Source organism: Girardinichthys multiradiatus, chromosome 7, assembly GCF_021462225.1.
Source record: "Girardinichthys multiradiatus isolate DD_20200921_A chromosome 7, DD_fGirMul_XY1, whole genome shotgun sequence".
Taxonomy (NCBI): domain Eukaryota; kingdom Metazoa; phylum Chordata; class Actinopteri; order Cyprinodontiformes; family Goodeidae; genus Girardinichthys; species Girardinichthys multiradiatus.
In genome coordinates, this window is record NC_061800.1 from 2,685,526 (window position 1) to 2,699,453 (window position 13,928).

The 13,928-nt window shown below is 40.5% G+C and overlaps 1 protein-coding gene across 3 annotated transcripts in view; it reads left to right on the forward strand.

Annotated features, from left to right (window-relative positions):
- wdr4 (WD repeat domain 4) overlaps positions 1 to 13,928 on the forward strand; it is a 64,605-nt gene that overhangs the window by 21,972 nt on the left and 28,705 nt on the right. For all 3 annotated transcript variants that reach the window (XM_047370882.1, XM_047370881.1, XM_047370883.1), the window contains 4 exons: positions 7,678 to 7,834; positions 9,113 to 9,225; positions 11,614 to 11,674; positions 11,987 to 12,091. In XM_047370882.1, coding sequence (XP_047226838.1) covers positions 7,678 to 7,834; positions 9,113 to 9,225; positions 11,614 to 11,674; positions 11,987 to 12,091 — 436 coding nt within the window. The remainder of the gene's footprint in view (positions 1 to 7,677; positions 7,835 to 9,112; positions 9,226 to 11,613; positions 11,675 to 11,986; positions 12,092 to 13,928) is intronic.

Here is a 13,928-nt window from a genome sequence, read left to right on the forward strand (position 1 = left end):
ACCCACAGTCAGTGATGGTCTGGGGTGCCGTGTCAGCTGCTGGTGTTGGTCCACTGTGTTTTATCAAGGGCAGGGTCAATGCAGCTAGCTATCAGGAGATTTTGGAGCACTTCATGCTTCCATCTGCTGAAAAGATTTATGGAGATGAAGATTTCATTTTTCAGCACGACCTGGCACCTGCTCACAGTGCCAAAACCACTGGTAAATGGTTTACTGACCATGGTATCACTGTGCTCAATTGGCCTGCCAACTCCCCTGACCTGAACCCCATAGAGAATCTGTGGGATATTGTGAAGAGAACATTGAGAGACTCAAGACCCAACACTCTGGATGAGCTAAAGGCCGCTATCGAAGCATCCTGGGCCTCCATAAGACCTCAGCAGTGCCACAGGCTGATTGCCTCCATGCCACGCCGCATTGAAGCAGTCATTTCTGCAAAAGGATTCCCGACCAAGTATTGAGTGCATAACTGTACATGATTATTTGAAGGTTGACGTTTTTTTGTATTAAAAACACTTTTCTTTTATTGGTCGGATGAAATATGCTAATTTTGTGAGATAGGAATTTTGGGTTTTCATGAGCTGTATGCCAAAATTATCTGTATTAAGACAATAAAAGACCTGAAATATTTCAGTTAGTGTGCAATGAATCTAAAATATATGAATGTTAAATTTTCATCATTACGTTATAGAAAATAATTAACTTTATCACAATATGCAAATTTTTTGAGAAGGACCTGTAAGACAGCAAGTCTTTGTGATGTATCAAGAGCCACGGTATCCAGGGTAATGTCAACATACCACCAAGAAGGATGAACCACATCCAACAGGATTAACTGTGGACGCAAGAGGAAGCTGTCTGAAAGGGATGTTTGGGTGCTAACCCGGATTGTATCCAAAAACATAAAACCACGGCTGCCCAAATAACGGCAGAATTAAATGTGCACCTCAACTCTCCTGTTTCCACCAGAACTGTTCCTCGGGAGCTCCACAGGGTCAATATACACAGCCGGGTTGCTATAGCCAAACCTTTGGTCACTCATGCTAATGCCAAACGTCGGTTTCAATGGTGCAAGGAGCGCAAATCTTGGGCTGTGGACACTGTGAAACATGTATTGTTCTCTGATGAGTCCACCTTTACTGTTTTCCCCACATAAGGGAGAGTTACGATGTGGAGAAGCCCCAAAGAAGCGTACCAACCAGAGTTTTGCATGCCCAGAGTGAAGCATAGGGGTGGATCAGTGATGGTTTGGGTTGCCATATTATGGCATTCCCTTGGCCCAATACTTGTGCTAGATGGGCGCGTCACTGCCAAGGACTACTGAACCATTCTTGAGGACCATGTGCATCCAATGGTTCAAACATTGTATCCTGAAAGCGGTGCCGTGTATCAGGATGACAATGCACCAATACACACAGCAAGACTGGTGAAAGATTGGTTTGATGTACATGAAAGTGAAGTTGGAACATCTCCCATGGCCTGCACAGTCACTAGATCTGAATATTATTGAGCCACTTTGGGGTGTTTTGGAGGAGCGAGTCAGGAAACATTTTCCTCCACCAGTATCACGTAGTGACCTGGCCACGAATTGACGCTGTATTGGCCGCAAAAGGAGGCCCTACACCATACTAATAAATTATTGTGGTCTAAAACCAGGTGTTTCAGTTTCATTGTTCAACCCCTGTACGACATTTGGTAGTGAAGCTAGCAGCTGTATCTCCAGTTCTGTTAAACCAAACACCATGGAATTTTGCACACTACTTAACTAGACAATGCCTATAATCCCCAATAAACATTGTTCAATTTGGACTGCCCACTTGTGTACAATTAATTTATAAAGTTATATGCTAATCAATAATGATGGAACTAATAAATTAATTATAATAAAAAATATTTAATTGTGGTGGGTGAAGAAATTCAGGCCTATTCTTCATATTAAATTTGTTCTTGGTAAATATTTTGAGATTTTTCTGAATTTTTGCAATTTTGGTCATTATTACTAATATTGAAATGGTAGTTAACAATTCTTTTTAAAACAATCATTACATTTAGGGGCATTAATAACAATGTATATCATTCCATGTATATATATTGTTATCTGAGAATATTTAGGACATTTTATAAATTACCATATATTTTTTATTAATTTTTGAATTTGGCCAAGTACAATGAAAATGGGGGTTAATGAGTTTTGGTTGAAAAGGTACTTGATTCAGGCACTTAGACACATATTTATCCTTCTTGGTCATCTAAAAATATTTTGGGAATTTTATGATGAAATATGTATTTCTCATGAATATTTAAATTCGGTTCATTATAAGCTTGTATTGTATAAATACTTTTTCATGTTTTTGTTTAAAACCCATTGCATCTAGGGAAATTATAAAGAATATAAAGAAGATATAGAATTGGTAAATTGAGAGTATTTTGGTAATTTTATAACAAACTATGTATTTTAAAGATTTTTTTCAAGTTGGCCAAATACTAAAGAAATGATTGTTTACAATTTTTTTGAGGATAAAGCACTTAATCCAGGGGCTTGAATAGACACTCACATTGTTCCTTCTACAGTAATGGTTATCTGAAGGCATTTTTGTAGTTTTCTGATTAAATATGTATTTTAATGAATAATAAAATTTTTGTCATTATAGGCCTGTATTGTATAAACACCGCTTTATACTTTTTTGTTGAAAAACCATTACATCTAGGGACATCATAACCAATGCCCATTATTGCATATATAGAATTGTTTAATTGAGAATATTCTGCAAATTTTATGACCAACCATGTATTTTTAATGAATTTCTGATCTCGGCCAAAAAGTGTAGTATTGATGGTTGGCACTAAATCCAGGGCCCTGAACAAACACTCACATTGTTCCTTCCACAGTCATGGTCATCGATTCACACTTGCCATTTTTGGTCCGCTTTAAACGGACCAGAGTTCGTTTCCCCCCTTGGTCCGGACCTTTTGTGCAGATGTGAATACACTCAAGCAAACCCTGGTCCGGACCAAACAACCGGACCGAGACCCACTGGGTGTATTCACACCAGGAAAGTCCTTTGGTCCGCATGTTTGGTCCGGACCAAAAGCGAACTTTGTTTTTTTCATTTGGTGCGGTTTGTTTTCACTTTGTACTTTTTGCAAGTGAACTATTACTTGTATACAAAGCCACGCGGGTGACGATCATTGTTCTCATTGGACAGAAATGACGGGGGCGGGACAGAGCACACACCCGGAAATTTAGGAAAACAGCTGTAGACGTGCTGCGTGCATCACCTCTTTTCTGCATATCTGTGCTGTTATTACAGCTGCATTGCTAAGCAACACACAGCTTATCAGGTATGATTACCTTACAACACACTCCTTTGCTACCGGCTACGGTGGCTTTTTATGTCCAAAGAGACGTACGCTTTTTGTAGTTGGTTCGGATCGGGGCCGGTTTGTATTCAGACCATAAGCGAACCGCACCAGAATCCGTTTGGAAACGGACCAAGACAAGTGGGTCTCGGTCCGGTTGTATGGTCCGGACCAGGGTTCGCTTGAGTGTATTCACACCTGCTCAAAAGGTCCGGACCAAGAGGGGAAACGAACTCTGGTCCGTTTAAAGCAGACCAAAAGTGGCAAGTGTGAAACCTACTTTTTGTGGTGGTCTCGGTCCGCTTACAAACGGGCTCTGGTGCGGTTCGCTTATGGTCTGAATACGAACCGGCTGTAGAAGACTTAACAAGCCACCGTAGCCGATAGCAAAGGTATAGTTATACTCAAATCATACCTGGCCAGCTGATTGTTGCAACACCGTGGGACCGGGCACGCAGAGCACACCGTCTTCTTTGGCGTTCAGCATGCATTCTCCAACGCTGTTCCAAACTTATAAATAGAATGTTGCAAAATCTGTGTTGCAAAATCTGTGTTGAATGAGCTGCTCTTCAACCTCACAATAATATTGCAGCTCTAATAACAGCACAAATATGCAGAACACATGTGCTGCACACAGCACGTCTACAGCTGCTTTCCTTAATTTCAGGGTCTGTGCTCTGTCCCGTCCCCGTCATTTCTGTCCAATGGGAGCAATGATCGTCACCCGCGTGGCTGTGTTTACAAGTAACAGTTCACTTGCAAAACGTACAATGTGAAAGCAAACCGCACCAAACAAAACAAAATAAAGTCCGCTTTGCTCCGGACCAAAGGACTTTCCTGGTGTAAATACAATTTGGGAATTTTATGATGAAATATAGATTTTTTATGATTTTTTTAAAATGGTCAGTCAGTCATTTTCTACTGCTTATTCCATAGTGGGTCACGGGGAAGCTGGTGTCTATCTCCAGCAGTCTATGGGCGGTAGGCGAGGAACACCCTGGACAGGTCGCCAGTCCATCGCAGGGCAACACACAAACAACCATGCACACACTCATTCATACACCTAAGGGCAATTTAGAGAGACCAATTAACCTAACAGGCATGTCTTTGGACTGTGGGAGGAAGCCGGAGTACCTGGTGAGAACCCACGCATGCACGGGGAGAACATGCAAACTCCATGCAGAAAGACCCGCTGACGGGAATCGAACCCAGGACCTTCTTGCTGCAAGGCAACAGTGTTACCAACTACGCCACCGTGCAACCCGATTTTTGTGAAATTCCAGCTTGTATTGTATAAACAATGCTTTAACATTTTTTGTGTTGGAAAACCATTACATCTAGGGACACTATAAACAATGCCTATTATGGCAGATATAGACTTGGTTAATTGAGAATCTTTTGAAAATTATGAGGCATAGTAAATTTATGAAATTCACATAAAATGCTCTTTTTGCTATTAAAATGGAAATTAAAATGTTTACTGTACGGACTATGGAAATGGTTATTTTCATATTGTACATAGGTCAAGAAAAGCTTAAGAATTTGACAAAACATTGGATTCTCCATGATTTTTTTAAATTCTTTCTCCAATGCTATGAATTAGCCACAATGCATTGTAAGGGCTAAACCTGTGAGGTCTAAGTGCCACTATAAGAAGTTCTAACCTGACCCTGTGGTGACTGTGGCTCAGTAGGAAGAGTAGTCGTCTTGCAATCAGAAGGTTGTGGGTTCAATTCCAGCTTCCTCCTGCCATATGTGGATGTGCCCCTGGGCAAGGCACTTAACCTCAAGTTGCCTACCGATGTGCGTATTAATGTGTGTGGTTGTGTGAATGTGGTGCTAGTGTAAATCGCTTTGAGTGGTGTGTATGACTGCAAATGCGCTATATAAGTTCAGTTCATTTACCCTATGGAAAATATGGTTACTGTTACGGCCCAAAGAAAGAAAGGGTCACAACATTTTTAATGAGAGCATGGAGACGAGATACAGGTTTAAACATTCACTTTATTGATTACTGTTTCTTTGGTTTTCTTGAAATCAAGTTGAAACTTGAATTTTCTGTTGCTATTTTCTGTGAAAATAAAAAAAGAAGACAAAGAACCATTACCTCCCCATGCCTACAAACAAACCAACAAACCCATAAGTACAAACAGAACTAGAAAATTTCGGAAGAAATTTAGACGTGGCCTGCCTCTTGGTGCGTGCTTCGCGGACCGGAGCTTGCTATTTTTTTATTGTCTATGCTATTATCAGCTTAAAATATTACTAGTGACTCTGGAAGACTGAGGCTTTTATTTTGAAATTTTCAGTAAGCCTTATTTTAAAAGGCCAACACTGGGTGAGCTCCAATATTAGTGTGAAGCCCAGTTCTGAAAAGATCTATTGTTCAAAATGCAAAGGCTTTTATTTTGTAGAGCATGTTTTGTCTTATTTTGAAAGTCCAGCATGGTTGTACTTTCAGGTCTGGGTTAGTTCCATTAGTTAAATAGAACCCGCTTGCTGTTTAAAAATCATTTTCTATGCTCTTGTCAGCTCACAAAATCCATAGTAACTATGGAAGGTTGAGGTTTTTATTTTGAAAGTTTCAGAAGGCATTATTTCAAATGTCCACCATAGTTCAATTTCCAACACTGGGTGAGCTCCCACATTAGTGTGAAGCCCATTGCTGCAATGATCTATTGTTTAAAATGTAAAGCCTTTTATTTTGCAGAGCCTGTTTTGTCTTATTTTGAAAGTGTAGTATAGTTGTCCTTTCAGGTCTGGGTTACTTCCACTAGTTATATAGAAGATGGTCAAAGGGTTAGGGGTCGGGTCATGTTTAAGCCATAGAAATGAATGAAAATCAATGGAAGTCAATGAAAGTCCTTAAAAAAATAGATGGATGTGTGTGTGTGGGTGTGTGTGTGTGTCCCGCTGGAAAGGAGTTAGTGGTAGGGTCATGTTTAAGCCATAGACATGAAGACAATAAAGGGAATTCCTCACAAAGATAGTAATCCATGGATGTGTGTGTGGGTGGGTCTGTCTGTGTGTGTGTGTGTGTGTGTGTGGGTGTGTGTCCCAGTGTGAGACACAGAGAGGCAGAAAGAAAGACAGAATCACATCCAGACATATACAGTAGGAGATACACAGAGCTATAAATAGAACAGTGAGGAATGAATCAGCCAATCAGCAAAGAGTGTCAGTGTAACTTTGACACCTGCTGTTTCTCACTCAAGCAGCACCTCACTCTGTGTCTCCCCTGGTCTAGGCATTATAACATGGTGACACATGCTCCCGAACTAATGCCCATAACTCGGAAACCGTGTTGACTATCGAAGTCATTCTTGGACCGTTTTTCTCAGAACGGACAGGGGAACGAGAATATTAACACGTTTTTGTTGAAAATAGAGAGGAAAAATGGAGAAAAAGACCAAAATGCCTGAACATGCTCCCGAACAAAGTCTAATATCTCTGAAACCGTACATGGTATTTAAATAATTTTTCAAATGTGGCCGACAGCTATCCCTCGTTCGGTTCGGGCCGCATTAACGGAGACAGAAGAAAAATAAATAATAAATAAAGAGTCCAGTTTAGCGGTGAATAACAATAGGTGTCTGCCATGCATTGCATTGGCAGGCCCCAATGATAGACCTAATGAGCTGGCCAAACAGAAACAGGTGTGGCAGTGGGCCAACCCTATATCAGGGCCGTCGAAGCCACTTCTGACACCACACTATGAACAATCCCAAAAAGGAACCTAAAATCCAAAAGAAAAAAGTGAAAACATATCAACCGGTCCCATTAGGCCAAAATCAGAACAAAAGGCCAAGGCTACCAAAAAAAAGCTAACGCATGGCAGGTTGCTACTGCGGCCTGCAGCACAACTGTCTGGATGTGTGCACTCGAGGCGTGCTCCAGCAATGAAAGAGAGAGCAAGAGTGCAAGGAAGGGGCAGTGTCCCAAATTTCAGCCTATTTAGAGGCTGGCGGAGATGGGGCTGACTTCCTGGGAAGTGCTTGGAACTTATTCATAACTGTTTGCAGTTCTAGCAGATTTTATATTTCTGTATACAAGTCAGTTTTTCTTATTATTCGAGATATTTGTCATAAATGTTTGCTAAATAAAAACTGAATTGAACTCATTAATTAGAGACACTTCCTAGAGATTGTGCAGCTTCAATGAACCAACTCAACTAGATGAGCAAAAACATCACATGCCACACTGGTTGTGGGACACCAGTGTCATTCTCAATGTTACAACTGCAGCCAGTCTTTGTACAGTGCAGATTCAAGCACTCACTGATCTGTGTCATTTGTCAACAATATGTGTGTTACACAGGTGGGTGACTAGGAGGTCCACATCACTAGTGTTCAGCCAGGCTGAAGAGGAGCTGCTGGTGGCTGATAAGTCTGGAGATGTTTACTCTTTCTCTGTGGTGGAACCACAGCGAGAGGGTGAGCTGAAGATGGGCCACCTTTCAATGTTGCTTGCTGTGGTGAGGATAAAATACTATGAATAATTTGTAGAATCCAATTATAAAGATAAGTGTTTAATGGTTAGTTGACAATTAAATATGCCCACATATCATTCATTTTGATTTATGGTTTTGGTGGTGCGAATATAGATTGAATTAGTAGCTTGTCATTAAATGTTTCAATCCTGATTTGTTTCTGCTTTCTAAAATAATTGTCCCATAGTTAATTTTCTGGTTTAGCGCAGGTTAATATTTTCTTCTTTTTTTTTTAAACCATACTGCACAGTAGTACAGAATCACACAATTACTGACTGATGGAGCAGTGGTGTTATTTTTCTATTTTGTTTTATGTTTATTGTTCTAAGAAAGTAGTTTCCTTTTTCGTTACTTAAAAAAAAAAAATCAGAAACAAAGTCAATATTAAACAGAATTTTGACATAATTTTATGTCCACTTATTTGGATCAGTTGGGGTTCCAAAGGGTCATTCATATCTTGTCCTCCTCTTAAGCATTACAGCCTTAAAAGTGTCAGTCTCAATTATGTCACACTATTTTCTGAGTATTTCAATTAACTGTAAATGTCATATCTTCATGTTTAGACCAATAAATTGCCACCTTTGTTGATACACCCACATTTCCGATAACAGAAAAAATAAACAAATTTACAAACATCTTTTTGTATAAATTTGTTGTAGCGAGAAAACTTTACACTAGCTAAATAATAGTGCTGAAGTTAATTTTATTATTTATTATTTGTCAACTCAGAGGTAAGGAAACGACACAGTCAGTTATACTTGCGGCAAGGGTAGGTCACACTCTGCAGTGCAAAACTACAAAGTGTTGGCACCCCTCTCTCTTTATTTATACATGCTTGGTCACACACATTTCAACAAACATTCAGGGTGGGTGTGTGTGTGTGTGTGTGTGGGGTCAGAAAGGTTAGGGTTCATTTGTCTTGATTATAAACAAACAGAGGAAGTGGGAAGTGGGCACCTGGTGTATAGCCCCCAGATGCTGCTAGTAAAATAATAAAAGAATAAAAGCATAACTCATTCTTGTGACCATCTCCCTTCCTGTAACATGTAAGGAGGGAAAAGCACTTAGATGAGTGATAAACAATACAAAAAGTCATAAAAACCCTAACACTTGCCAAGGCCAATTAATCTGCTCAATTGTATTAATTGTCTTCTCGTATAGCTTTACTTTTTATTAGTGATTAACTGGCAAAGGTTTTTAAATGCTTGTGAGTGGGTTAACTAGAGAGAGATGACCAATTGCCCCTTTCTTTTGGTTTTTTAGACCATATCTCCAGATGACCAATACATCATTACAGCTGACCGTGATGAGAAGATCAGAGTGAGCCATCACAAGTCTCCTTACAATATCCAGTCTTATTGCTTAGGACATCACCAGTGAGTATCAGGACGTAAAATGAAAAAGTGTGACCAGTTGTATTTAGATAGTTAATGAATACACTCACCGGCCACTTAATAGGTATACCTGTCCAACTGCTTGTTAACGCAAATTTCTAATCAGCCAATCACATAGCAGCAACTCAATGCATTTAGGCATGTAGACATGGTCAAGATGATCTCCTGCAGTTCAAACCGAGCATCAGAATGGGGAAGAAAGGTGATTTAAGTGACTTTGAATGTGGCATGGTTGTTGGTGCCAGACAGGCTGCTCTGAGTATTTCAGAAACTGCTGATCTACTGGCATTTTCACGCACTACCATCTCTAGGGTTTACAGAGAATGGTCCGAAAAAGAGAAAATATCCAGTGAGCGGCAGTTCTGTGGGCGCAAATGCCTTGTTGATGCCAGAGGTCAGAGGAGAATGGCCAGACTGGTTGGAGCTTATAAAAAGGCAACAGTAACTCAAATACCCACTCATTACGACCAAGGGATGCAGAAGAGCATCTCTGAATGCACAACACGTTGAACCTTGAGGCGGATGGGCTACAGCAGCAGAAGACCACACCGGGTGCCACTCATGTCAGCTAAGAACAGGAAACTGAGGCTACAATTCGCACAGAATCACCAAAGTTGGACAATAGAAGATTGGAAAAACGTTGCCTGGTCTGTTGAGTCTGGATTTCAGATGGTAGGGTCAGAATTTGGCGTCAACAACATGAAAGCATGGATCTATCCTGCCTTGTATCAACGGTTCAAGCTGGTAGTGGTGGTGTAATGGTGTGGGGGATATTTTCTTGGCACACTTGGGGCCCCTTAGTACCAATTGAGCATCGTGTCAAAGCTACAGCCTACCTGAGTATTTTTGCTGACCATGTCCATCCCTTTATGACCACAGTGTACCCATCTTCTGATGGTTACTTCTAGCAGGATAACGCTACCATGTCATAAAGCACGAATCATCTCAGACTGGTTTCTCTAACATGACAATGAGTTCACTGAACTCATATGGCCTCCAAAGTCACCAGGTCTCAATCCAATAGAGCACCTTTGGGATGTGGTGGAACGGGAGATTTGCATCATGAATGTGCAGCCAACAAATCTGCGGCATCTGTGTGACACTATCATGTCAATATGGACCAAACTCTCGGAGGAATGTTTCCAGTACCTTGTTGAATCTATGCCACAAGGATTAAGGCAGTTGTACCTAATAAAGTGGCCAGTGAGTGTATATTGGACTGTGTATTTTCATGGACCATAAATTACTAGTCAACTTGCAGACAGATTTTGGAGAGGTTTATGTGCCTTTTCAACTCTGTCGAGGCAAAAAAGTCTTAACCCTTTTCTCTTGTATAAAGAATGATGGAACTTGCTTGAGAAATTTAATCTCTGGCGAAGGTGTCGCGTTAACCATATATTTTCTGTTTTTGACCATATTTTTTTAAACATTCATACCCATGACCGCTTGGTGGCGAGTTAGCAAATTAATTAGCTGTTTCATTACGCTGAAGCGAGTGCTTGCCGGATCAGGAACCTCCTCGTTCAGTCTTGTCGACTTCTGATAACTTCAATTGGAGATATGTTCCCTGATTTTGAAACTTTGGCTGAAGTGGCACTTGTAATTCCAGTCTCTAGTGTGGTGGCAAAGCGCAGATTCAGCCTCTAGAACAACATCAAAACAAAATTTGTCTGAGGCAAAAGCCCAAAATCTCATAACATATAGCCTCTGCAACAATCCCACTCTGTGTCCTATGTCTCACTCTGTGCCTCTTTCGCCTGGGGGCTGCTGCTCCTGGCCGTTGCTGGTGACCTATTTCTGTGCTCTGGCGTAAGGCTGCCTTGTGGCGATGCTTTATGTTTGGCTGCCTTGGACTACTGCTATCCTCTCGAGCACGGTCTACCTGCTTTTTACTGCTTTTTGGTGCTGTGGATTGCATGCCTTCAATCGTTCTTGCCACACTTGCAAATGTACACTTCCAGGTGACAAACTTGCACTCACACACACCCACTCAACACAAATACACTTATTTTTTCAGACATGCCCACCCACCATCACATACTCACCCACCAACACGATTACTTAAAATGGTTGAAGGTCGTACAAACACAGGTTACTATAACATCAATGTGGCTTTCCTACTTTGATGCTGGATTGAATCTGGAATTAAAGTTAATCATGCTATTAAGATCCTGTCCTGAGATATCTTCTTTGTAGAGCAAAACTGCCCTGGGACATGTAGGCAAGAGTCTGCTCCATATGGTATGCCCGAAATTCCACAACATGACACAATAAAAAACAAAAACAATTTAACATGTTTGCTTTTTGTTTGTGTGTAAATTAAATGAAATAACTGATTCTAAATTGAAGTTGTACCATTCTTTCTGTCAGGTTTGTCACCACCCTTCAGATCCCAGCAGAACATCCACACTGGCTGTTGTCTGGATCAGGGGTATGTGTGTGTTCTTGCCTATTTTGTTACTCCATGCACTTAGCTAATCATTTATTTGCAATGCGGATATTAAACGTGATTTCATAAACATGCACTTTGGAATACGAGTTTTAGAAGGTGTTATAAATGTAATAAGCTGTCAAATGCATTCCTCATTTGTTTTGGATACTTTTTCTCTATGTTTTTTCAAACCTGTAATAAAACAGAACATAGATTCTATGATGACCCAGTGATTTATTTTTTTTTGTATTTATCATGAAGAACCTTAACAATGAGCCTAATCAAGTTTCTGTTTGTCTTTCTGTCTGTCAGGACGGAACAGTGAAGCTTTGGGAGTTTGAGTCTGGGCGAAGACTGCAGAACTGGGACCTTAAACAGCTTGAAGACACTCTGAGTTCTGATGCTACCAAAAGAAAGGTTAAAAACATAAGATACTGTCAGACCAGATAGAAAGATATTGAATCTACTTTTCCTTGTTGAAAGGTTTACACAATAGAATAGATAAACAAGTATAAGCTATCCCATATTTTTGGTCCGCTAAAATAGCCCACCACCTCTTTTATTGTGCATTGAGGATATTAAAACTTGGATGGCCCTAAATTTCTTACATTTTAATGACAATAAGACTGAGGTTCTTGATTTTGGTCCTAGTAAAAGATTTTAGAGCCCACCAGTTGATCTTGACTCCCTGGCAATGTATGTTAGGCTCACGGTAACAAATCTTGGTTTTTAGTCAGACAATAAATTTATACTTGACAGTCAAATAAGGGCCCTGTCCAGTTTTTATCATTTGAGAAAAATAGCTGAAATAAAAGCTATTCTTTCAAGGCAACAGTTGGAAACAGTAATCCACGCTTTCATTACTATAATTCCCTTTATCTCGAAGTCAGTTAGTCCGCACTTGCTTGTCTGCAGCTGGTGCAGCAGGTCTCTTAACAAGAACACATAAAAGGGAGCATATTCCTCTGGGTCTGGCTTCTCTTTATTGGCTCCCAGTGTACTTAAGAGTTCATTTTAAAATGCTTCTGTTCCTTTTTAAGATCTTAATTAACTTGTAGAGCTTCTCCGCCGTTCCCCCCACAATCTGTCTCTTCGCTGATGTGATGCTCCTAGTACAGGTCCTTCTCAAAATATTAGCATATTGTGATAAAGTTCATTATTTTCCATAATGTCATGATGCAAATTTAACATTCATATATTTTAGATTCATTGCACACTAACTGAAATATTTCAGGTCTTTTATTGTCTTAATATGGATGATTTTGGCATACTGGTCCATCTCAAAATATTAGCATATTGTGATAAAGTTCATTATTTTCCATAATGTCATGATGAAAATTTAACATTCATATATTTTAGATTCATTGCACACTAACTGAAATATTTCAGGTCTTTTATTGTCTTAATACGGATGATTTTGGCATTCAGCTCATGAAAACCCAAAATTCCTATCTCATAAAATTAGCATATTTCATCCAACCAATAAAAGAAAAGTGTTTTTAATACAAAAAACATCAACCTTCAAATAATCATGTACAGTTATGCACTCAATACTTGGTCGGGAATCCTTTTGCAGAAATGACTGCTTCAATGCGGCGTGGCATGGAGGCAATCAGCCTGTGGCACTGCTGAGGTCTTATGGAGGCCCAGGATGCTTCGATAGCGGCCTTTAGCTCATCCAGAGTGTTGGGTCTTGAGTCTCTCAACGTTCTCTTCACAATATCCCACAGATTCTCTATGGGGTTCAGGTCAGGAGAGTTGGCAGGCCAATTGAGCACAGTGATACCATGGTCAGTAAACCATTTACCAGTGGTTTTGGCACTGTGAGCAGGTGCCAGGTTGTGCTGAAAAATGAAATCTTCATCTCCATAAAGCTTTTCAGCAGATGGAAGCATGAAGTGCTCCAAAATCTCCTGATAGCTAGCTGCATTGACCCTGCCCTTGATAAAACACAGTGGACCAACACCAGCAGCTGACACGGCACCCCAGACCATCACTGACTGTGGGTACTTGACACTGGACTTCTGGCATTTTGGCATTTCCTTCTCCCCAATCTTCCTTCAGACTCTGGCACCTTGATTTCCGAATGACATGCAGAATTTGCTTTCATCCGAAAAAAGTACTTTGGACCACTGAGCAACAGTCCAGTGCTGCTTCTCTGTAGCCCAGGTCAGGCGCTTCTGCCGCTGTTTCTGGTTCAAAAGTGGCTTGACCTGGGGAATGCGGCACCTGTAGCCCATTTCCTGCACACGCC